At 32.2% G+C, this 25,360-nt stretch overlaps 1 protein-coding gene across 2 annotated transcripts; it reads left to right on the top strand.

The window, feature by feature from the left end:
* Positions 1 to 2,649: 2,649 nt before the first annotated feature.
* LOC132740801 (band 7 protein AGAP004871-like) lies at positions 2,650 to 24,787 on the top strand. 2 transcript variants are annotated; one of them, XM_060728797.1, is made up of 9 exons: positions 2,650 to 2,804; positions 6,542 to 6,596; positions 12,266 to 12,384; positions 12,659 to 12,731; positions 14,248 to 14,330; positions 18,803 to 19,006; positions 20,256 to 20,311; positions 22,310 to 22,388; positions 22,781 to 24,787. In XM_060728797.1, the coding sequence occupies exons 2-9, from the start codon at positions 6,584 to 6,586 to the stop codon at positions 22,967 to 22,969; spliced, it is 816 nt and encodes a 271-aa protein (XP_060584780.1). In that variant the 5' UTR covers positions 2,650 to 2,804; positions 6,542 to 6,583; the 3' UTR covers positions 22,970 to 24,787. The 2 variants fall into 2 exon arrangements, with proteins under 2 accessions (XP_060584780.1, XP_060584781.1); XM_060728798.1 differs by having other exon boundaries at positions 2,791 to 2,936.
* Positions 24,788 to 25,360: the final 573 nt, after the last annotated feature.

Raw genomic sequence — 25,360 nt, 5'->3', positions numbered from 1 at the left:
GTACTTTTGCACTAAAGATTGTAAAACTTGGGCATACTTTCAGAAAAAAAGTAAGTAGCCACGAAAATTGTTGAAGATACGGAAAATGGCGAATTATGCCGATTTATCACGGAAAGAGACAAGTTATGCCGAGTTACTCGGGAAGAGGCGAACTATGCTGATTGATTCCCAGTGAATCAAAATATGTATTGCAAGAACTTAACACCGAGATTCAACACAGAAAGTCCCATATTGCATCTACTTTTTTGTTTTACATCAAGTCACGTGGTAGAAATTTTAATCCGCGTTATCACCGAAATGATTATGCATAACCGGCGTGGTGTTCCGAATGGTATTTCACGTAACATTCATAATCTCCATTGGTAAATGCAAGTCTCTCACAATTCTATCATCTTGTTAGCTAATAAAAAATCTTTTTAGCTCCATTTTTTTCGAATAGCGAGCTACTGCCATGACCAACCGGTCGTCGTCGGCGTTGGTTAACCTTTTTGTTTTCGTTTATGGTAATTTACTTCAATATTTTATAAATCTTTTTAATTGAAACTTTCTACTTAAGTCGATAAGTTCAATCTGGTCATCGTCGGTTACCTACGGTTGATTACCATGATAATAATTAATGGTTCCGACGATGTTGCTGGCTATACGATTGTAAAGAAGGTCAAGGTCACTTAAACCTGTAAATAACAAAACATAAAACTACTTAGGATCTTCAAACTTTGTATGTAGATGTATCTTGATGAGTTCCACCAACAATACCAATTTTCAATTCCAAAGGTCAAGGTCACATGGGCCTGTTATAATTTAACAAACCTGGAACTTAAATCAAATCAAAAACTGGGCACTGTAGATGCACTTTGATGAGTTTTACCTGTCACACCTATTCTTAAGCCAAAAGGTCAAGGTCTCTGAGACCTGTTTTAACAACATAGTACTGGTCATTAATTAAAGAACATTTGACCAGAAACTTTGAACATTGTATGAAGTACACCTTGATAAGTTTTATTTATCATATTCATTTATATGTCAAAAATTTAAAGGTCAGGGTCACTAGGACTTGTAATGGTTAATTGGTTAAATTCCATTTTCTCAGAACCTACCAACAGCTTTTCACTTTAAACTTTATAAAATATGAAGTCATGTCACAAGGTCATAAAATTCTGGAACTTTGTTCTCTTTTTCGTCTTAGATATTTTACACCAGGTTAGCTTTAAGTTTAATTTCTCAAAAAGATACCAAAGACATTTACTGTTCTTGTCCACTATCAAATTTTAAATGGCATTTCTAAAATTTCTAAAGGGCAGGTAACCCTAATAATCGCTGTGTCGACGTTATCGTCGCGCAAAAACAATAATGTAGCCCATTATTTGGTATCAACTTGCTTATAATGACAAGGTGCAGTTAATCTAAAAAAAAGATAGGTATCAGTATGAAACTTGTACAAGACATAGGTTTAGATCAAGGGACATTATACTGAAAGCAATATCTTAGGAGTTATGTCCCTTTTTAACTTGAGTTTATAAATTTGGTTATATATAGTCGTTACCCTCAACAGAGGAGCGTTACATACTGCATGCAGTGCTCTTGCTATATCTGTATATGTTCATACCACCAGATATTTTCACTCCAAAGTTGAAATACTTGTTTATAGATAGGGACAGGTACTCCCCTCCCCCCAAACACCATCAGATTTGCATAATCATATCTCCTTTCCTATTTTGCTACTAACATGCTATCATTTACTGGGAAAAATGGAGCGTGATGCTCCTCTTGTTTATATTTTGGTTTTATAACAATATTTATGTTCACATATTAAAGAGTACTTGACGAGTCGCCTAAAATCTGAGTACTTATTTTATTAAAATATTAATTTGAATACAATATTAAATCAATATCCCCCCATCCCCGAAAAAAAATGATTGCCGCATTTGTCAAGGAAGCTGAATAATGTTATTATCGGGAACTATGAAATACGTTAACTTTTCGCCACAGTCTTGTGAACGAAATCTTAGCTTTAATATCATGTTTGAATATTCTAAACTTATGATATTAATGATAATAAAATTAATGTCATAGAGAAGAATGTTATTGCTAAGGATGTTAATGCCATATTTATATTCGAAGGCCTTATACGTCATCTTACGGACCTTAATTGGTCATCTTAAGAGCAAGAAAGACTTTCAATTTTTTACGAATGAAGAACTTGATAAGCCGGAATTAGTGGAATCAGTAGAGGTGACACGCTTGTTTGGTCTGACTTATTTATAAGTAACCAATTAATGATTAACGTTATAAATAGTAAGGAATCATTTTACACATTATCAATGGCACTTACAACCCAAGTTTATTACTAAAAGAGTTTAAAATATGCCTTTACTGTGTTAGTAACGCAGTAGAAATATAGTTACACATAATAAAAAATTCACCATTAATCGCTCATAACATCTAAATTATTTCTTGAATTGTGAATCTTTCTACATGCCTAAAATCATAGTACATTTTTGCAAGTTCGATTTATTGATTTTTTTTTCGCTCATTTGGAGGCATGCTGCTTTAAGTGGAAGATAGGACATTGACCTGAGTGGCCAACGTTAATTTATATATGTGCGTGGAACATATTCTCTACAGTGATGTAGTACCCCTGTATATAGGCGAAGAGGCATGTAAACAAAATAAACTTAGACTATTTTTTACATTTCATAACGACAAATATTGATCTGGTTTAGTATGTTATTCATATAGTCAATATACACATTTCGAAATACACTGAGAAACTTCAATAGGTTAACAGGATTAACAATAGCTAGGTGAGCTTGGATCTATATAAATTGATCGATTTTTATTTTCTCCGTACTCAGTATAGTCAGTTTACCCAACAGGACAGAACGGTTCAGGATTATAAAATTAAGCACGGACATATTTTTTTTTGTGACAGGCAGGTAAGACTTTTATTTTAAAATGGAAGATAATTACCTAATGCAGGTAAATATCGAGCTTCATTAATAAATAAGGTAATAAGATGGAATTATAAACGTAACATATATACAGTATATACATATTCACAGTTCATCTGTTCATTACAATACTGTACAGTACATGTATACTTGTAAAGTGAATTTGTTACAACCAGATATTAGCATTCAATTTATCAGAATTTAAGAGAGGGTGATAAAATAATATGATAAAAGTAATAGATAATAAAATATAAAACATACGTATATACAGTATAGAAATATTGCCATAGGGAAAACAGGAGAAATCTGAAATTCTAAACCAGGTAAAACTGCTAGAACTGTTTGTATTAGTGAATTGCCTGTTACTATAATCAATTAATGGCGGCCATGTTACATTATTACTAGTAAATTGTTATTAGACGCGTTGATGTATTTTCCGCGGGAATTTGTATGTTGTCTGATATATCATTCGAGAGTTATAAACACATGTATAATACAATGAACAATGGAAGATTTATTAAAACACGGACAAAGGATCTGTTTTATGCAGTAATCTAAACGTAGAAATGCAGCCAAACATCGTACTTTTTGGTTGACTTGATAAAGTTGATATTTGCATGCATGCAGGAACAGGAAACAACTTTTACAGAAGACTATATCGCATCGGTATGTTCTCTATTTACAGTTGATTTAAGTAACTGGTATTTTACAACTCTAGATTAACGGGTCAAATCTCAATGTATGTTAGTCAAGTAAATTGCAAAATGCAATAAAAAATAATGAAAAAGCCTATACCTATCTTTGATTAACTTGTGCTTTAATCTTGACTGTGTGCCAGGAACTTAATAAACTCCAGGTGTGAGTCCTCATAAATATGCAGGTCCCAGTTTCTATGAGTTTCTGTGTACAGGTATGCAAGGTCCTATGCTGAGGTCAATTTCTAAGACAACATCGCCGTTGATTCCTATAAAGAGGTAAATTTCTACAGATGTGTGAAAGTCAGTTTCTACATTTTGCTCGACCAGTTATGCTGAGGTCAAGTTCTATGAAATCTTGTATAGCAGTTTCTATGCTGAAGTCAATTTCTATGACATCTTGTAAAACAGTTTCTATGCTGAGCTCAATGTCTATGGCATCTTGTAAAGCAGTTTCTATGCTGAGCTCAATTTCTATGACATCTTGAATAGCAGTTTCTATGCTTAGGTCAAGTTCTATGACATCTTGTAGCAGTTTCTATGCTTAGGTCAAGTTCTATGAAATCTTGTAGCAGTTTCTATGCTGAGGTCAATGTCTATGACATCTTGTAGCAGTCTCTATGCTGAGGTCAATGTCTATGACATCTTGTAGCAGTTTCTATGCTGAGGTTAATGTCTATGACATCCTGAATAGCAGTTTCTATGCTGAGGTCAATGTCTATGACATCTTGTAGCAGTTTCTATGCTTAGGTCAATGTCTATGACATCTTGTAGCAGTTTCTATGCTGAGGTCAATGTCTATGACATCTTGTAGCAGTTTTTATGCTGAGGTTAATGTCTATGACATCAAGAATAGCATTTTCTATGCTGAGGTCAATGTCTATGACATCTTGAATAACAGTTTCTATGCTGAGGTCAATTTCTATAACATCTTGTATAGCAGTTTCTATGCTGAGGTCAATTTCTATGACATCTTGTATAGCAGTTTCTATGCTTAGGTCAATGTCTATGACATCTTGAATAGCAGTTTCTATGCTGAGGTCAATGTCTATGACATCTTGTATAGCAGTTTCTATGCTGAGGTCAATTTCTATGACATCTTGTATAGCAGTTTCTATGCTTAGGTCAATTTCTATGACATCTTGTATAGCAGTTTCTATGCTGAGGTCAATTTCTATGACATCTTGTATAGCAGTTTCTATGCTTAGGTCAATTTCTATGACATCTTGTATAGCAGTTTCTATGCTGAGGTCAATTTCTATGACATCTTGTATAGCAGTTTCTATGCTGAGGTCAATTTCTATGACATATTATAAAGCGGGTTCTATGCTGAAGCTAATTTTTATGACATTTTGTATAACAGTTTCTATACCAAGGTCAAGTTCTATGAAATCTTGTACAGCAGTTTCTATGCTGGGGTCAATGTCTATGACATCTTGTATAGCAGTTTTTATGCTGAGGTCAATTTCTGTGACATCTTGTATAGCAGTTTCTATGCTGAGGTCAATGTCTATGACATCTTGTATAGCAGTTTCTATGCTGAGGTCAATTTCTACGACATCTTGTATAGCAGTTTTTATGCTTAGGTCAATGTCTATGACATCTTGAATAGCAGTTTCTATGCTGAGGTCAATGTCTATGACTTCTTGAATAGTAGTTTCTATGCTGAGGTCAAGTTCTATGACATTTTGAATAGCAGTTTCTATGCTGAATTCAATGTCTATGACATCTTGTAAAGCAGTTTTTTAATAACAGTTTCTATGCTGAGGTCAAGTTCTATGTGATCTTGAATAGCAGTTTCTATGCTGAGGATAATTTCTATGACATCTTGTAGCAGTTTCTATGCTTAGGTCAATTTTTATGACATCTAGAATAGCAGTTTCTATGCTGAGGTCAATTTATATAACATCTTGTAAAGCAGTTTCTATGCTGAGGTCAATTTCTATGACATCTTGTATAGCAGTTTCTATGCTTAGGTCAATTTCTATGACATTTGTAAAGCAGTTTTCTATGCTTAGCAATTTTATGACATTTGAATAACAGTTTCTATCCTGAGGTCAATTTCTATGACATCTTGTATAGCAGTTTCTATGCTTAGGTCAATTTCTATGACATCTTGTATAGCAGTTTTTATGCTTAGGTCAATGTCTATGACATCTTGAATAGCAGTTTCTATGCTGAGGTCAATGTCTATGACATCTTGAATAGCAGTTTCTATGCTGAGGTCAAGTTCTATGACATTTTGAATAGCAGTTTCTATGCTGAATTCAATGTCTATGACATCTTGTAAAGCAGTTTTTGAATAGCAGATTCTATGATGAGGATAATTTATATGACATCTTGTAGCAGTTTCTATGCTTAGGTCAATTTTTATGACATCTAGAATAGCAGTTTCTATGCTGAGGTCAATTTATATAACATCTTGTAAAGCAGTTTCTATGCTGAGGTCTATTTCTATGACATTTTGTATAGCGGTTTCTGTGTTGAGGTCAATTTCTAGAACATCTTGTATAGCAGTTTCTATGCTTAGGTCAATTTATATGACATCCGTGATATCTTGTCAATTGTCAGTTCTTTTTAAAGGTCTAATTCTAGTGCGTCTTGTATGTCAGTTTCAACACTGAAGTCATTTTCATGGTATACATGTATTTTATATGACTGTATCTATGCTGATGTCAGTTCCTATGTCATTTAATACATTTTTTTTCTACGTTGAAGTCAATTTTGTAATATGTTGTGAATAGGTTTCTATGGAGATGTTAGTTTCTATGAGACTTTGTGACACCGATTACTGTGTCATCTAGTGGTATAAGTTCTTGGTGTAGGCGGATTGTTAATGTCACTTTTTCCTATGCAAAAGATGGCAAACAAGATAATATCAATATTTATTTACAGTTTTAAACAGTCAAGATAGAGGTCCATCCTGAAAAACAACACATGGACGGATACGGTATGCAATGCTATCTTTATACTTATATTTCACTTTTTTTCTTTTTTTTTATCATTTGCATGTTTTTGTTGAAAACATACCTAATTTATTTGCGCTCTGTCAAACCCTATAGGAATTATTTCGGAAAGAACACCAACGGTTTATTCGTAGTTATATACAGCTCCCCTTAGAGAGCCGAAATTTGACAAGCAGATGTATCCGGAGTAACCGTTGCTGTTTGTTAATTACTTGTATCTGAAACATGTTAAAATTATTTATTTTTATGATAAAAAATTCATTGTATATAAACAATATGACGACAAGAAATAAGTGTCAATACACCATATTTGTTTGTACAATATGATGTATTGCAGCAAATTACTGTCTGTGTGTGCAAAAATGTCTTTATGTCCGTTCGTCCGTTTACCGTCTGTCTCTCTGTCTATCTACCTAGTGGTCTTCCTGTCTGTGCGTTCCTCCTTCTGTCTGTTTTTTTTTGTTTTTTTTTTGCAAAAAACTGTAGATAATTAAGTTAGCTTTGTGAGAACATCTTATTTTTTGTCTGTCCGTCTTTTGTCAGTCCTGATTTAATTCTATAAAATTTGAAGATGTATTTACTTTGAACTTTTTCAAACCATTGGTAACTCGTACTGTTTTACCATTGGTAACTCTTACTGTTTTGGGATGAATTGATCAAATAGGTTGATCAGTATCTAAAGAAAACTTCTATGGTGCTTCCAAGCAAAACGTTATCCACCAGGGATCATCTGACATGTGGAAACAGCACATGTTGAATTGCCACTTGTCTTACTTATGTTTTATCGTTAATTTTAACAGGTTCTGTTGTCATCCTTTGTTATTTCATTTTTAGCTCGACTATTCGCAGAATAATCTAGCTAATGCAGTCACCCATTTGTCGGCGTCGGCGTCGGCGTCGGCGTCCCTGTGGTTAAGTTTTTGTATGTAAGCTGGTATCTCCTTAACTACTGAAGGGAATGGATTGAAACTTCACACACTTGTTCTCTGTGATTATCTAAGATGATTGGCACAAGTCCCATAACTCTGGTTTGCTTTTTTTCATAATTATGCCCCTTTTTCGACTTAGAAATTCTTGGTTAAGTTTTTGTATGTAAGCTGGTATCTCCATAACTACTGAAGGGAATTAATTGACACTTCACACACTTGTTCTCTGGGATTATATAAGATGATTAGCACAAGTCCCAGAACTCTGATTTGCTTTTTTACATAATTGTGCCCCTTTTTCGACTTAGAAATTCTTGGTTAAGTTTTTGCGTGTAAGCTGGTATCTCCATAACTACTGAAGGGAATTAATTGACACTTCACACACTTGTTCTCTGTGATTATCTAAGATGATTGGCACAAGTCCCATAACTCTAATTTGCTTTTTAACATAATTATGCCCCTTTTTCGACTTAGAAATTCTTGGTTAAGTTTTTGCGTGTAAGCTGGTATCTCCATAACTACTGAAGGGAATGGATTGAAACTTCACACACTTGTTCTCTGTGATTATCTAAGATGATTGGTACAAGTCCCATAACTCTGATTTGCTTTTTTGCATAATTATGCCCCTTTTTCGACTCATGAATTCTTGGTTAAGTTTTTGCATGTAAGCTTGTATCTCCATAACTACTGAAGGGACTGTATTGAAACTTGAAGAGTTTGCACCTTTTCGGACAATTTTATGTATTCATATAGGTAAGCATTATTATACTTAATGAAACACCCTTGTGACAAATTTTCGAATAGTCGAGCGTTACTGTCCTCCGACAGTTCTTGTTTATTATTCGATTAATGGTGTGTACTTTACTGAATAGAGCTCAACTTTGCTACTCTCATTGGTGTGTATTTTACTGAATAGAGCTCAACTTTGGTATACTCTCATGGAAAGGATCCCTATAGGGTGTGACAGTGCTCCTCAAATAACAATATAGTCTCTGTACTGACTTTTGTTTGAACACCCCAGGAATATAAAAGTATGATTTTGTAAACATGTTTATATAATTGTCAGCGTATTTAGTCTATTATTGGCTAAGAGGACGTTTTGCAAAAACTTTTATGATAAAATGTTCTTTCTTTCTTTGTTCATTATTATAATGTAGAGGGCGATGACGGTTCTATAACTCATGATCGTTGATCATTACCATAGATAGATACAATTTTATTGTTTATCTTTCTCTGATTGTGGTTAATTTTCTTGATTTATTTACAGCTTCCCGTATGTATACTTTTATTTATTTTGCTTTATGTTTGTCTGACGCTTTCTGTGTATTATACAGATACTGCAGTGTTTAATAAAAGAGTATTGTGGTGTGTTCATAATATCAAAGTTTCACTGTATTCTGTTTCCAACACATGTAACTGTTACTCTAATAACTGTACAACTCTCATGTCTGTCACTTTTAATCATTAGATTGTGTGCAAAAGTAAATATCTATTTAATGCTTTACATTTCACATATGTGTTATGATAACACTGATATACATTACACATGTGTCGCATTATTATACAGATAACACATGTGCAGAAAACACATATGTAGCTATATGCGTCTCAGTATTCCATATTACACTCATGTGAAACAGTCTGCAATATAACATTTTTCGTTATCCCTCGAGAGTTATACATTATGTAAATTCAATAATCAAATTATCACGATAACGCATTACTCACAATTATCTTTCCGAAAAATAAATTATCATTATACATGTTATTTTTGACGTGAAGTTTAGTAAAAATATATATTAGTCACATTTCTTATATTTCATACTGGGAAAATGCGCACGAATTTACGAATATGTGACACAACAAACTGAACGTATATTCACAGTGTACTTTAAATAATTAATGTCATTATTTTATATAACATACGTCTGGCACTTTAAATCACATGTAACATATATATGTATGGTGAATAAATTATATGGCAAGGTTACATCAATGTTTAAATACATGTATTAGTTTTGCTATTCTAGAAAGCTTATCATAATACTATTTTGCAGAGAATTAGAAATATAACCACTATATGCTCGTGAAAATTCGGTATATTATGTAACTTTCCGTATATATTTATACTATATAAATAAAATATACGTCCCGATTACTAGCAATCACATGACCTTGTCATCTTACCTTTTTTCCAAATTTATTTTAGATGAGATAGCTGAATTTGCGCATAAAGTCTGAAATTTGCATAATGCTTAACGCTTGTAATAAATGCTGTAGAATAGTTTGTAGATTTGTTCCATGTTTTGTCAAGGCAATCTATTTTTTAATGATTAGCAATATTGTAAATTATTTAGTAGTATTCGAGAACGTAACTTGAGTCTGCAAACACTGCCATAATTGATATCATAATATTGATCTTTTACTATAAATACATGTATATACATGTAGGCCATTTTTTTAATTACCTTATAGTTTTTTCTTGAAGTCTATACACTGTTTCTTATTTATCGCTTGTCTGTAAGAAAAAGTTTATTTTTAAGCTCTGGGTGATTTTATAAAACTGTTGTTATAAAGTACTTGCGTGATATTAACAAAATATTACACAGAGGCATATAGTATTTTAGTTTTCAGTTGTTTTAGGAGATGTTGTCCATATCCATTCATGGATATTTCAAATCAACTATTTGAAATAGCACTAAAACTTATATAATCAAATAATAATTGTTCTCCTTTTTTATCTTAAACAAATTTTTGCTTTTAACAAAATAATCATTCATAATGTAAATTTATATAAAAACTTCTTTACTGTGTTCACACTTTATCAATACTAAATACTGATCTCGATATATCGATACATTTATTTCGATGTATCGATACATATACTTAAGAGTGTATCAATACTATAAACAATAACTAGAGTGTATCTATACTCTATAGTGTACACTGATAACAGTGATTTAGATACTATGATCAATAATTAACTTATTCTATAGTAGAACTGTATCTATATGTTACCGAATTTACAGTGACGCAGTATGTTACAATGAATTGACATTGCTGGCCCCATAGTGAGTGATTATAGTGTACATGATTCACAGTGTACTAATAATCTAATCGACATTTAGAGGTGTACTAAGGAGGAGTGTTTATGTTACACTGCTTGATCAGTGATCTTAAAGAATTACAAAAATTACAGTTGTATATAGTATAGTGCTATATTATATACATATTAAGGTTAACAATAATTCTATTTAACACTAATTAGCAGTTATCTAATTGGTTGAGGTGACTTATCAGTTTACTTTATACTTAACAGTGTATCAATACTATAAACAATAAGTTGAGTGTATCTATACTCTATAGTGTACACTGATAACAGTGTATCTATAATATGTACAATAATTACAGTGTATCTATATTGTTCACTGATAACAGTGTATCTATAGTATGTACAATAATTAGAGTGTATCTATAGTTGAGTGTATCTATAGTGTACACTGATTACAGTGTATCTATAGTATGTACAATAATTACAGTGTATCTATAGTTGAGTGTATCTATAGTGTACACTGATTACAGTGTAACTAATAATTCTATGTACAATATTTAGAGTGTATCTCTAGTTGAGTGTATCTATAGTGTAACTAATAATTCTATGTACAATTATTAGAGTGTATCTACAGTTGAGTGTATCTATAGTGTACATTGATTACAGTGTATCTATACTATGTACAATAATTAGAGTGTATCTATAGTAGAGTGTATCTATAGTGTACATTGATTACAGTGTATCTATACTTTGTACAATAATTAGAGTGTATCTATAGTTGAGTGTATCTATAGTGTACACTGATTACAGTGTAACTAATAATTCTATGTACAATAATTAGAGTGTATCTATAGTGTACACTGATAACAGTGTATCTATAGTATGTACAATAATTAGAGTGTATCTTTAGTGTACACTGATTACAGTGTATCTATAGTATGTACAATAATTACAGTGTATCTATATTGTACACTGATAACAGTGAATCTATAGTATGTACAATAATTAGAGTGTATCTATAGTGTACACTGATTACAGTGTATTTACAGTATGTAAAATAATTAGAGTGTATCTATAGTGTACACTAATTACAGAGTATCTATACTGTGTACAATAATTAGAGTGTATCTATAATGTACACTGATAACAGTGTATCTATAGTTTGTACAATAATTAGAGTGTATCTATAGTGTACACTGATAACAGTGTATCTATAGTATTACAATAATTAGAGTGTATCTATAGTGTACACTGATTACAGTGTATCTATAGTATTACAATAATTAGAGTGTATCTATAGCGTACACTGATAACAGTGTATCTATAGTATTACAATAATTAGAGTGTATCTATAGTGTACACTGATTACAGTGTATCTATAGTATGTACAATAATTACAGTGTATCTATAGTATGTACAATAATTACAGTGTATCTATAGTGTACAATAATTACAGAGTATATATACTATGTACAATAATTAGAGAGTATCTATAGTGTACAATAATTACAGTGTTTCTATAGTATGTACAATAATTACAGTGTATCTATAGTTGAGTGTATCTATAGTGTGCACTGATTACAGAGTTTCAATTCTATACACTGATTATTTTGCCTGCCATATACTGAAAACGTTTTCCTAATGTTTTGTATTACATGTATTTTTTTTTGTCTAGGAAAAGATGAACGGAATCAGCCGGATGGAGACATCGGTTGCTGTGGTTACGTTCTCATGTTTTTCTCCATCGTCATCTTGATTCTGTTTTTCCCTTTCTCTTTGGTCTGCTCACTGAAGGTAAGGAAAACTGTATCACATCGGTTTAGAGATAAATATATCGACAAATTGCGTTGATCTTATTATGTAATGATAAATAATTCTATTTATGCGTTTTCTCTATTGAAATACATATATAATATAAAGTTATTGTGGTCACCTCGCTATGTTGTAGTTGTTTGAATGTTAATATTTCTTGTTTTAACTGTGGATAGTTTACTATCCCTGGTTACTCCTGTTACAGCGATGATATTATATATAATGTCTAAAAACGAAAAACTGTGATATTCCATAGATTGTACAAGAATATGAGAGAGCTGTCATTTTCCGACTTGGTAGAGTAGTGTCTGGAGGGGCCAAGGGTCCAGGTATTACTTAATGCTTATTGTCTTTTCTAAAGTGCAATTGAAAAAATATTTAAACTGAATTCAATGATTCCTATTACAGCAAGACAAACATATGAAATGATAAAAAAAAATGAAAAGAAAAAAGACATAGGAGCGTTCAGATGTTCTTTACGACAATACGAATTCATATGTTCCTGTGGTCCATGAGTCAGTTAATAAGATTTGATAGTCGTATATATAAACTGCCATTACTTTAAATGCTTTAATTATGAATGAGTTAATATGATTTTGTTTAAGTCAGGCAAAAATTCTAAAAATGAAAACATCGATCAGCCTTTTTTTGTGTCGCCTTGAAAAGGTGACATATAGGGGTTACTTTTGTCGGCGGCGTCGGCGGCGTCTGTGTCGGCGGCGTCGTTGTCGTTGTCGGCGTCGGCGTCCCCTAAAGCTTGTCCGGAGCATAACTCAGTCACTATAAGTCTGATTGACTTCAAACTTGGTATGCATGCTTCTTTCAATAACCCGAAGTGCAGTGCACAAGGACCGGTACTCTGCAGTTCTTATTTTTTGAGTTATTGCCCTTTGTTAATTTTCATACTTTAATTTTGTCCGGGCCATTTCTCTTCAACTAAAAAAGCTATGGACTTGAAACTTCATAGGATGATAGATCTCATTAAGAAGAAGTGCAGTGCACAAGAACCGGTACTCTGCACTTCCTAATTTTTGAGTTATTGCCCTTTGTTAATTTTCATACTTAATTTTTGTCCGGGCCATTTCTCCTAATGTATAAAAGCCATGGACTTGAAACTTCATAGGATGATAGGTCTCATTAAGAAGAAGTGCATTGCACAAGAACAGGTACTCTGCATTTCTTATTTCTTGAGTTATTGCTCTTTGTTTATTTTCATACTTTAATTTTGTCCGGGCCATTTCTCCTTAAGTATAAAAGCTATGGACTTGAAACTTCATAGGATGATAGATCTCATTAAGAAGAAGTGCAGTGCACAAGAATCGGTACTCTGCATTTCTTAATTTTTGAGTTATGGCCCTTTGTTAATTTTCAAACTTAATTTTTGTCCAGGGCATTTCTCCGAAAGTATAAAAGTTATGGACTTGAAACTTCATAGGATGATATATCTCATTAAGAAAAAGTGCAGTGCATAAGAACTGATACTCTGCATTTCTTATTTTTTGAGTTATTGCCCTTTGTTGATTTTCTTACTTTATTTTTGTCCTGGTCATTTCTCCTCAAGTATGAAAGCTATGGACTTGAAACATCATAGAATGATAGATCTTATTGATAAGAAGTGCAGTGCACAGAAACTGCTGCTCTGCACTTATTATTTTTTGCCCTTTGTTATTTTTCATATTTCATTTTTGTCCTGGCCATTTCTCCTAAACTACATTGTTCACAAGGCGACACATCCGACTCGCGGAGTTCTAGTCTAGTATAAGATGTATTTACTATTTGTTTTTAGTTTTAACTTTTTGTTTTTAGAAAATAAATAACTGTTTATATATATGAAACTATTTGCAGGGTTATTTTTCCTGTTTCCATGTGTGGATACATTCAAGAGTGTCGATTTGAGAACATTTTCTTACGATATTCCACCACAAGAGGTAATGTTTTACTAGTAATATATAATTATATTAATATGTTGTTATTGTTTTAAATGTGCCGAGGATGTAACATAATGAGAGATCTTTTAATATCTTAGACAGTTATAACAAACTTTACACTTCTATCCAACCCAGAAACAACACACTAACAGTGGCCTTAATTGTAACTTTATAATCATATTTATTATAAAAAAATTTTAAGTTCATATTTTACTGGTTGGCATTGCATTAGGTTCATGCAATAACTTCTTATAGCATTCACGGATAAAGTACGGATAAATAATAATAATAATAAAGAATAATAATAAAATAAAAACAATATTTCTGATTATTTACTTACTACGTAACTAACTTAGTTTTTATAAGATAAATGATTACAGGCTTGTAGCCGTCTCATCTTGTCAATTAATTATGTGAATTATTTTATAACTGTGTCCGCGTTCATTAGTCTGGCCCGATGACTGACAAAATGAACAAATTACCAGAACAATGTCATCTTGTAGGGGTATTTTTTGTGTACATATACCTCTTTAGATTACTACATTTTATAATTATACATTTTAAAGTATTTTAGTGCAAAACCTTCATTACGTAAGAATGAAAAGTATTAAAATACATTTCAAATTATTCTTGAGAAGTATACGTACAATGCGACACTGACTATCACACATCAAATTGCGTAATATGTTTCAAAATATATAAGGTATATCATTGCAAGGTCGATCAAATACGGTTGTTTACTGATATGGGCCTTGAAGTTCATTAACTATCTCAAACTATTTTGGAAACTTGCCAACTATTCATGAATAAGATTATTTCTTAATGACGTAAAAAGGTGACTTATTTTACATATACTATGCCATATAATAATTTTTTGTTCGTTTTCCTTAAATATTAACACACGAATTTTTTATGTTTTAAAATATTCCATGCAATCAATTGCTAGTTATAAAGATTTATGACAGATAATATAATGAAATGTCTGACCAAGTTAAAATAAGGTCACATATTTTGTCTATGATACACAAATCTTTTTTATAGATTTAGGACAAAATTGAAAATAAATATATATTTAAGATAATAATTTTACTCCTCACTATTTTTTGTAACAGCCAGTGGAATTTATTCGACTGTTCATTCAAGTGTACTAATTCTGACTTAAAGTGTACCATGTGACTAAAACATTTGTACTGTAACATATAGGCAACAATTCTTTTTCACAGTCAGTAAAAAAAAAACTATAGAAACTGTGTCCCAATGTAGTATTTTGTTCGGGGTATTAAAATAAATAATACAAAGGTTTGTTAGTATGAGCAAAACTGTCATCCCTCGTTTAACTTAATTACCGTCGGTAAATTGTATGTTTGAGCATTATATATTTAATAGGGCAATTGGAAGTATGAACATTGATTACCGGGTATAACAAATATCCGACATTTCTTGTCATTGTTGTAAATCGTTAAATGACATTTTGTTTGCATTCAAATATTTGTTTTGTAAGAATGACTTTACGTTATGATATTTTGTTATGACAACGCCATCATAAACAAATTAGTTACTAAAGCTGTTAGTAAGATGTTAACCAGATGGAACTATATATGCTTTTATATTATGCATAAGATATAGTGATATGTCGATTGTCATAACTGCGCTATTGATTATGTTAACAAAATATGCACCGGGGTTTTAAATAGTTTCATACGGAAGCCTATATGGGACACCAGAATGAAGAGATGATGTCGGTTCATACAGGTTTCCGTAGTTTCTTCTGAATAAGTTTAATTACATTTTATCTAGTCGATAACTAACCGCTACATGTATCAATAACTAACCGCTACATGTATCAACAACTAACCTCTACATGTATCAACAACTTACCACTACATGTATCAACACCTAACCTCTACATGTATCAACAACTTACCACTACATGTATCAACAACTAACCTCTACATGTATCAACAACTTACCACTACATGTATCAACAACTTACCACTACATGTATCAACACCTAACCTCTACATGTATCAATAATTAACCACTACATGTATCAACAACTAACATTTACATGTATCAACAACTAACCACTACATGTATCAACAACTAACCTTTCAATATCAAACAACTAACTTTACATGTATCAACAAACTAACCGCTACATGTATCAATAATTAACCACTACATGTATCAATAATTAACCTCTACATGTATCAACAATTAACCTCTACATGTATCAACAATTAACCTCTACATGTATCAACAACTTACCACTACATATATCAACAACTTACCGCTACATGTATCAACAATTAACCTCTACATGTATCAATAACTAACCTCTACATGTATCAACAACTAACCTCTACATGTATCAATAACTAACCTCTACATGTATCAATAATTAACCACTACATGTATCAATAACTAACCTCTACATGTATCAATAATTAACCACTACATGTATCAACAATTAACCTCTACATGTATCAACAATTACCCACTATATACATGTGTATAATGACTAATGAGTGTGCGTCGTCGGATTCTAAATATACAATACAATACAATACAAATACTTTTATTGCAAATAAAACATTATTACAATGTTTATAGCAAAAACAAAACATATATATACATTCATGAAAATGAGATCTGACATGGAATGAAAAAAATAATAATAACATTATTTCCTGAAAGGTCTTATAAATATAAGAAAGCTATTTATCTAGCTCATGGAACTTCGGTGGTTCTACTCAGGTGCCCGTTTGTGCTTGAAATAATTCACATAGGGGAACATAATTTTATAGTCTTCCTCCACCAGTAAAGAAAGAAAGTCGCCATACGGCCTATACTGTGTTGGTGCAACGTAAAACCAAAATAATAATTATGAATGTAGAGTTGTACAGAATATAGCGAAAAAGATTAAACGTGATTTTAAAAATTATAGTTTTCATGGATTGTTTACTTCCAAAAATAAAACTTTCGTTATTTACTGTAATGAAGGCAAATTGCTTTGTACTTTAACGGCTTTTTTCAGATGTCATATGACTGTGCAAGGTTACTATGATCTAAAACCTATTTCCTCTATAGAAATAATAAATACTAGACTTTTCTTTAATATAGTTATGGTGTAAAGTAGAAAAGGTGAGCACCATACTTTTAAAGCATGTTTTACTTTACATTTTCAACAACATGCTTTATATACAAATGTATTAATAACGTACTATTCAAAATATTCTATATTTGGTACTACATCCATTCAAATATTGAAATAAGTGTAGGGTAACATTGATTATATGGATTTTTAAGTGTGTACTTTGTATAGATTAAAGTATGATCGCTCTGACGTCATAGATTGAAATACCAATAATTTATAACCTAAAAATACCGTATTGTAATTTAAGAGGTTATATTCGAGCTTTTAAGATTGCTTTGACATCACATGTTAAATACAATTTCAAAATCTAAATCTATAGACTTTTTGCAATGTCCTTGACGTAGGTCGTATATTCGATGTGATATATTTACAGATATATTTACATAATACAGTCTAGGAAATTCGTTCGATGTGACGTCACATCTTTTTTTTAACATGATTTTAAAGCAAACTTGACCTACCTTTTCAACTTTCAACATACATTAGCTGTATACCAATAATAGTAGGATTTAATGTAATCAAAAAAACTTTATACAATATAAAAAAGATCATAAGAGAATCCCACCATTAGTGGACCGGTTGTACAAGCGCTACAACTAGAATCTTGTTGATTCACTTTTCATACATTTTATATCTAAGTCAGACAAGAAATTTACAATGTATTCTCCCTCAATTTATGATAGATCTATATTTTATATTAATGTAGTACGTTTTTATGTCGAGTGTGAGAAAACGTCTTCATTTATTTTATTACATTTTTATTCGGCTGTAAATGTCATTATTATATTATACTAAATGGATTTTTCTGGTCAGATCCTATCACGTGACTCAGTGACGGTGGCCGTGGACGCTGTCATCTACGCCCGAATCTTTGACGCTACCATGTCGATCATCAATGTAGAGAATGGCATGCGTCGACTAAAACTTTGCGGCAACGACAGTACGTAATTGTGTTCGGGAACGAAACAGTTTATCAAGATTATTAAGTGGACAGAAGAATCTATTCACATGTCATGCAGGTTAGAGATGCACGAAATTATCGTGCAGTGTGTTAATAATGTTCATTAAAATGCATTCACAATATGTGAGTTAACCGCAAAACTAGATTTTTAAGAAGAGATACAAATGTATATGAACGTTTTGGAAAGCTGTGCTGATATTAAATTGCGGTTAAACTTTATTGTGAATGCATCACTAACGTCCTTTATATTGTAGAAAAAAGCAAGGAGATGACAGGGTCATGAAACATTAGGCTTTATGTCACAAAACAACAAAATCAAAACATCTTTTGTTTCTTCCTCTCTTTGATTATTAGATTCTAACAAAAGACTCTGTGACCGTAGCAGTTGACGCTGTAATTTACGCGCGCATTTTCGACGCCACTATATCAATCATTAACGTCGAAAATGCGCATGCGTCAACCAAACTTCTTACAGCTACAACTTTGAGAAATATAATGGGGACGAAAAGTTTGTCAGAACTATTGAGTGATCGGGAACAAATTGCTAGCGCAATGCAGGTATAATATGGACATGTGTGGTGTTTAACTTTACAACAACAACAACAAAAATCTTTTGACATATGTCTGTAAAAAGCGTCAGAAAATTGTTTTAAAACATTCTTTATATAGTAACGTTACATGCAAATTGTTCAGCTTAATTGTATTGTAACAATCTCTTTGAAAAAATTCTCCATTTGTTTCAATATCAAGATACCGATATCCAATGGGCTGAGAAGCGTATCTTGTCCTATGGTTGTAAATCTCCCAGTCTTTTGTAAAATAAGTAAATTCATAATACTTGTAAATCAGCAACAGCAATATAGGTTCCTAGCTAACATGGTATATATAGTAATCCACGTACACGGAACGAGTGACATTTACGGATTGTTTGGGAATATAGATTTCCATAATATCGATATAATTATACAAGTGCAACATTCCGTAAATAATAATTTATTGCTTTCAATGTTTGTTTATGTTGAGTTTATTGTTATCCCCCGCCGATGGAATCGTGAGGGGGATATAGTTTTGGCGTTGTCCGTCCGTCCTTCCGTCCATCCGTCCGTCCGAATTTCGTTTCCGGAGTAGTTCTCTGCAACTACTGGCCCGGAATTCAGCGAAACTTTATCATCAATATCAAGAGGAGATGCGCATATCGTCGGCTTGTTCCGGTCCGACCCTTTAACTCAGAGTTATGGCCTTTGATTAGTTATGTTGTATGCTTATAGAGTAAAAATCGTTTCCGGAGTAGTTCTCTGCAACTACTGGCTGGAATTCAGCATATCTACTTTTGTCATAAAACATTTCCATCAAATGGAATTAACCACAGGCGCTAGTCACATAATCAAATATTTTACATAATCGGTCTATATATGTATATAAAGATATCTTTATATACATATATAGACCGATTATGTAAAATATTTGATTATGTGACTAGCGCCTGTGGAATTAACAATATCGATATTCAAGAAAGTATTTTGCAACTAACAATTATCTTTTCAGGCATAATATTTTTGTATTTGATATCAATTATAAGATAAGTACTTTTGTTCTGTGCCAATAACATTAATGAATGTACGTTAAGTGTGCAATTTATAAATTGGTTTATAACTTGATTTTCATCGCGATATCTTACACGTTTTGGTAAATTGGATATCGTCGGTAAATTAAATAATTGATAAACATTGATTCCCGCATTGACCGTATAGTCAAAACTAAATTAATAACACTGCTGTAATAATTATATCCTGTTTGAATTTTGCAGACGACACTTGATGATGCGACAGATCCATGGGGAGTTAAAGTAGAGCGTGTTGAAGTGTATGTATGAATATTAATTATAACTACATTGTTGTATTTGAAAAAGTTTACCTTTTTCAATATTAGCCAGTGACGAATAATGTAAAAATAGTCAAACGATCCGTATTGTCTAGAAGTATATATATTCAACATATATTTGATCCTCTCTTCAGTTGTTTTCTTATCTGTTTCTATTTTGTTCTTAGTAAGAACATACTTATAAAGAATAAGTAATTTTTAAACTCACCTGTCACTTTGTGACATGGAGAGCTTTTGTGATCGCTTTTCGTCCGGCGTCCGTCCGTCCGTCTTCCGTAAACTTTTACTTTAAATGACATCTCCTCATAAACCACTAAGCCAATTTCATCCAAACTATACAGGAATGTTCCTTTGGTGGTCACCTTTGAAAATTGTTCAAAAAATTCCATTCCATGCAGAACTCTGGTTGCCATGGCAACCAAAAGAAAAAACTTTAAATAACTTCTTCTAAAAACCCAAAGAGCTAGAGCTTAGATATTTAGCATGAAACATCTTCTAGTTAGTGTCTACCAAGGTTGTTCAAATAAAAGCCCTGGGGTCAAAATTGGCCTCGCCCCAGGGGGTCATTGATTTTCCTATATGTATATAGTAAAAACTTAAAAAATCTTCTTTTAAAGAACCCAAAGAGCTAGAGCTAAGATATTTACCATGAAACATTTCATTTTCTAATGGATGTCTATCAAGTTTGTTCAAATAAGAGCCCCAGGGTCAAAATTGGCCCCGCCCCAGGGGGTCATTGATTTTCCCTATATGAATATAGTAAAAACTTAAAAATCTTCTTTTAAAGAACCCAAAGAGCTAGAGCTAAGATATTTAGCATGAAACATGTTCTAATGGATGTCTACCAAGTTTGTTCAAATAAGAGCCCTGGGGTCAAAATTGGCCCCGCTCCGGGGGACATTGATTTTCCTTATATGTGTATAGCAAAAACATAAAAATCTTCTTCGAAAAAAACCCGAATAGCTAGAGTTTAGATAATAAGCATGAAACATCTTCTAGTAAGTGTCTACAAAGATTGTTCAAATAAAAGCCCTGGGGTCAAAACTGGCCCTGCCCCAGGGGTGTCATTGTTTTTAAATATATGTGTTAGTAAAAAACTGAAAAAAATCTTCTTTTAAAAGATTTAACCCAACGAGCTAGACCTTTGATGTTTAGCATGAAACATCTTCTAATGGGTGTCTACCAAGTTTGTTCAAATAAAAGCCCTTGGGTTTAAACTGGCCCCGCTCCGGGGGACCTATATACTGGTGAGCGACTTCAGGGCCATCATGGCTCTCTTGTTGTTATAGTGATATAATTATGCAATCAATATCACATAAATAAGATGATTTTGGAAATATTGAAAAAATCCGGCCGAATAACTTGTTAGTCACAAATACCTAAACACTATTATAACAAGTTAATTATCCCTGATATGAAACTAATAGTAAGCAAATGTTGAGTTGAGCAGATTATTTGCGAGAACCATAGCCAAAATTTCCAAATGCTTGTTTGACATGTTAGGTAATTATAAAGCTAATATTTGGCAACCGCTTGGTGGACGCCTAATAGCCAATATAGAACAGTCTCGACACGAAACCAAGATTTACTAATCACGGATTTGTCGTCATAATTTATATTATGTTTACACCTGTGGGATGTCGGTGGTTCTACTCAGGAACGCACTCGAGCCTGAAATAATGGATAAATGAGCCCCTGAGGTCTTCTTTATCAAGTAAAGTATAAAACTCGCTATATGATCAATGTCAGAGTGAGTTAATTAAAACCTATCAAAACAAACTTTAATGTCTACATCCATATTTGTACAAGACATGACTGTATAGTCAATTACCAACAATGGATTTGTACATGATATAATTTAAGTTAGATCACGGTCAGTATATGAAATATGATAGACAATTAGGTCAAGTTTTACCTCTATCTTTGACATTTTCACTTGCAATAATACCATACAGTGTAATATGGTTAACTGAATTGTAGGAAGGATGTGCGACTTCCGGTACAGATGCAGAGGGCTATGGCTGCTGAGGCCGAGTCTGCACGTGAGGCTCGTGCTAAGGTAAGATGAATATTTTTTATAAGTTTAGTGAAATGAAATATTTATAAAACTGAATGTGTCTATTATATAGTTAGAGAGAGGGATGTATTTAAAAAGGTCTAAAAAGAGAAAAATTTTTTATTAAATTTTAAAGGGCCTATAGTTTGAAATGGACCTTTTAATTTTCTTGGGGAGTGGTTTCAGTTTCTTAAACGATTAACAATAAAGTTAAAATATCGTTTTTGCTCAAAAATAAATTTTGTAATGTGGTTTTTGGGATTTGCAAAAATTTTGTTTATATTGACATTCATATACATGACGATTTGGCAACCATCTTGTAGATTGCACACATTATTTATAAGAAGTTTGGCCTGAAGCATTTAAAAAAAATGATGTTCAAATTCCCTTTTCAGGTGATTGCCGCTGAAGGAGAAATGAAGGCTTCCCGATCCTTGAAGGAAGCCGCTGACGTCATGGCCGAGTCACCGGCAGCATTACAACTCCGTTATTTGCAGACTCTCAACTCTATCGCAGCCGAGAAGAACTCGACCATTATTTTCCCGCTCCCCATTGACATGCTTAGCAAAATGGTGCACAAATAAGAAGAAAAGCCGCCTTTGACATGATACATTTTAAAATTTCACGTTTGATATAAGACACTCTAAAAAAACGTTTAAAACTGATATTGGCTTTTAGGTGCCCAATGTTAAATGCTGTATTTATATTTTCATTTCAATTTTTAATGCCATTATATAGACAGGGAAACCCATATTATGAAATAAGTAAACAAGATTCGATCTACGTTTAGATATCAACTTAAAGTACTATTGCTGTGATCTTTTCTCAGTTCTTACATAATTTAATTGTATGATTATTGACAAAGCTGTATTTTATTGTGCACCTTTATATATTTTATCATAGCAAGATGTTGTAAACTCAACTCAGAGCAATTTTTATTTATAAGTTTGTAGTTATGTGTGTACTTCAGTGATATTACTCAAACTTTTTATATATTTGATTTTTTTCTTTCTTTTTCTTCTCCTATTTTGTAATTTCCTTATTGTAAATTTTAAACAATTGTTTAAATCGGCTCTGTCACACCCTACAGGGATTTTGAATAGAGTACCTTATCGGAGCTCTATATGTTGACTTGCACTCCATTCATGTAGGTGCATTATACGGCGAAAAGGAAACTTGTTTTTACGTGAGATATATATGTTATTTCACAATGGTCAATTGGTTCATAGTTTAATTTTGGACACAGGTTTCACTTTTGGCACATGTAAACATAGCACCTTTGAGGATGTTCATACATTTAATATTTTGACCCATTGATCCCTTTATATATAGTTATCTGCCGATCTAGACCAACTATTTTAATAAGTTTAAAAAATATATATCGTAATTTTTATAGAATTAAGTCAGGACTGACTTACAGATCGACTGACAAAAACAGCAACAACAAATAGACAGCTTTTCTCAAAAGACACATTCTCAGAATGAACTTAAACAACCATAAAATGTCATTTCTACAAAGACAAATATAGATACGCATAGCCTTAAGGCAGACAGATGGACGAACAGAGAGACCGACTGTAAACAGGCGGACATACATACAGACACATTGTAATAGACAGTGATTTGTTGCAAAATGAACGAAAAATCGTATTACAATTAAATCTAAACAGTATATATTTTCGTTATGCGTTTGTTTATGAAATGAATCTACTGTTCATTTCCCGGCACCTCGAGGTGCTCTATACGGCAAAGACTACGAATAATACACCACTTAGTTCTCTATACGACAATGACTTGGAATAATACACTACTTAGTTCTCCATACGGCAAATACTACGAATAGTGTACCACTTAGTGCTTTACTCAAACGATCCCTTTAGGGTGTGACACGGCTTCAATACAACTCAGTGTAGAAAAACAACAACAACAAAAAGGCAAAAAAAAATTTGGAAAAACTAATGTCTGGCAGTCTTTCTTTAAAAAAAACTAACAGTGAAATGAACATACATATAACTGACATGTACATATAAATAGATATAAATGCTATCAAATTTCGTGTGAACTGACTGTTTTAAGTTAATTGAGTTTATGCCTTAAGTACAAGAAACGTATATAGCCTTTGAAATATAGGACCGGTACCATATTTCTGTATACAAGTGGTACATATATATGCATGTTGAATGTATATTGAACAATAATTTGGTAAAAATTATACTCATAAATTTGTAATTAAGAGGAAAGTTATTGTCATTAAAGTGATGTAACTACCTCTGTTTTATTTTACATTTTATAAATGTATACAACTCTACTCTTTTTTATGAATATTTTATGTAGTGCCACTGTTGTTTTTTTTATATAAAAATCTTTGAAAATAAAACAAAATGTTTATTGTATTTACATTATACTTGTAGTAGTATTACTTTTAGTTAATAGATCGATTGATTGATTTATTTGTTGATTTGCCATGTATATATAGAATAATTATTATATTAATTGTTGATGCCTTAACAGGGGATAATTGACAGGTTACTCGTATAGCATATAAAATGTTTTAGATACTGTTTTAAAACGTTTAAAACATAGTTTCTGGACTAACTTCTTCTAAAATGAAATCACGAATGTGTTCAGAAAAGGTTGATGCATCTAAAAAGCAAAAAAATCTCATTTAAGGTATTTTTAGTGATAATTGACTACGTTGTCACCTTAAGAAAACTTGAAACTGGAGGTGAGCATATTAGTTTTCCCGGTTCAAACATAATGCAAAATTATACATATTTCGAGACAGCAATCGTAACAATAGCATCTTTCATTATTATGACCCCTTTTCAAAGAAACATTTTTGTGACCCCTTTTCAAAGAAATGTTTTTGTGACCCCTTTTCAAAGAAACATTATTATGACCCTTTTTATAGAAACATTATTATAACCCTTTTCAAAGAAACACGCTTATATGACCCTTTCAAAGAAACGTTATAA

This window comes from Ruditapes philippinarum, unplaced genomic scaffold, assembly GCF_026571515.1.
Source record: "Ruditapes philippinarum isolate M1 unplaced genomic scaffold, ASM2657151v2 ctg215_1_1_1_1, whole genome shotgun sequence".
NCBI lineage: Eukaryota > Metazoa > Mollusca > Bivalvia > Venerida > Veneridae > Ruditapes > Ruditapes philippinarum.
The sequence above is the reverse complement of the archived record's forward strand: the minus strand, read 5'-3'. Positions and strand labels throughout refer to the sequence as shown.

What these genes read in the sequence shown, in the direction of transcription:
- LOC132740801 (XM_060728797.1), top strand. An exon ending in TGGAGGGGCCAAGGGTCCAG is followed by an intron (nt 12,732 to 14,247) that starts GTATTACTTAAT and finishes AACTATTTGCAG; the next exon opens with GGTTATTTTTCCTGTTTCCA. An exon ending in AAATTGCTAGCGCAATGCAG is followed by an intron (nt 19,007 to 20,255) that starts GTATAATATGGA and finishes TGAATTTTGCAG; the next exon opens with ACGACACTTGATGATGCGAC.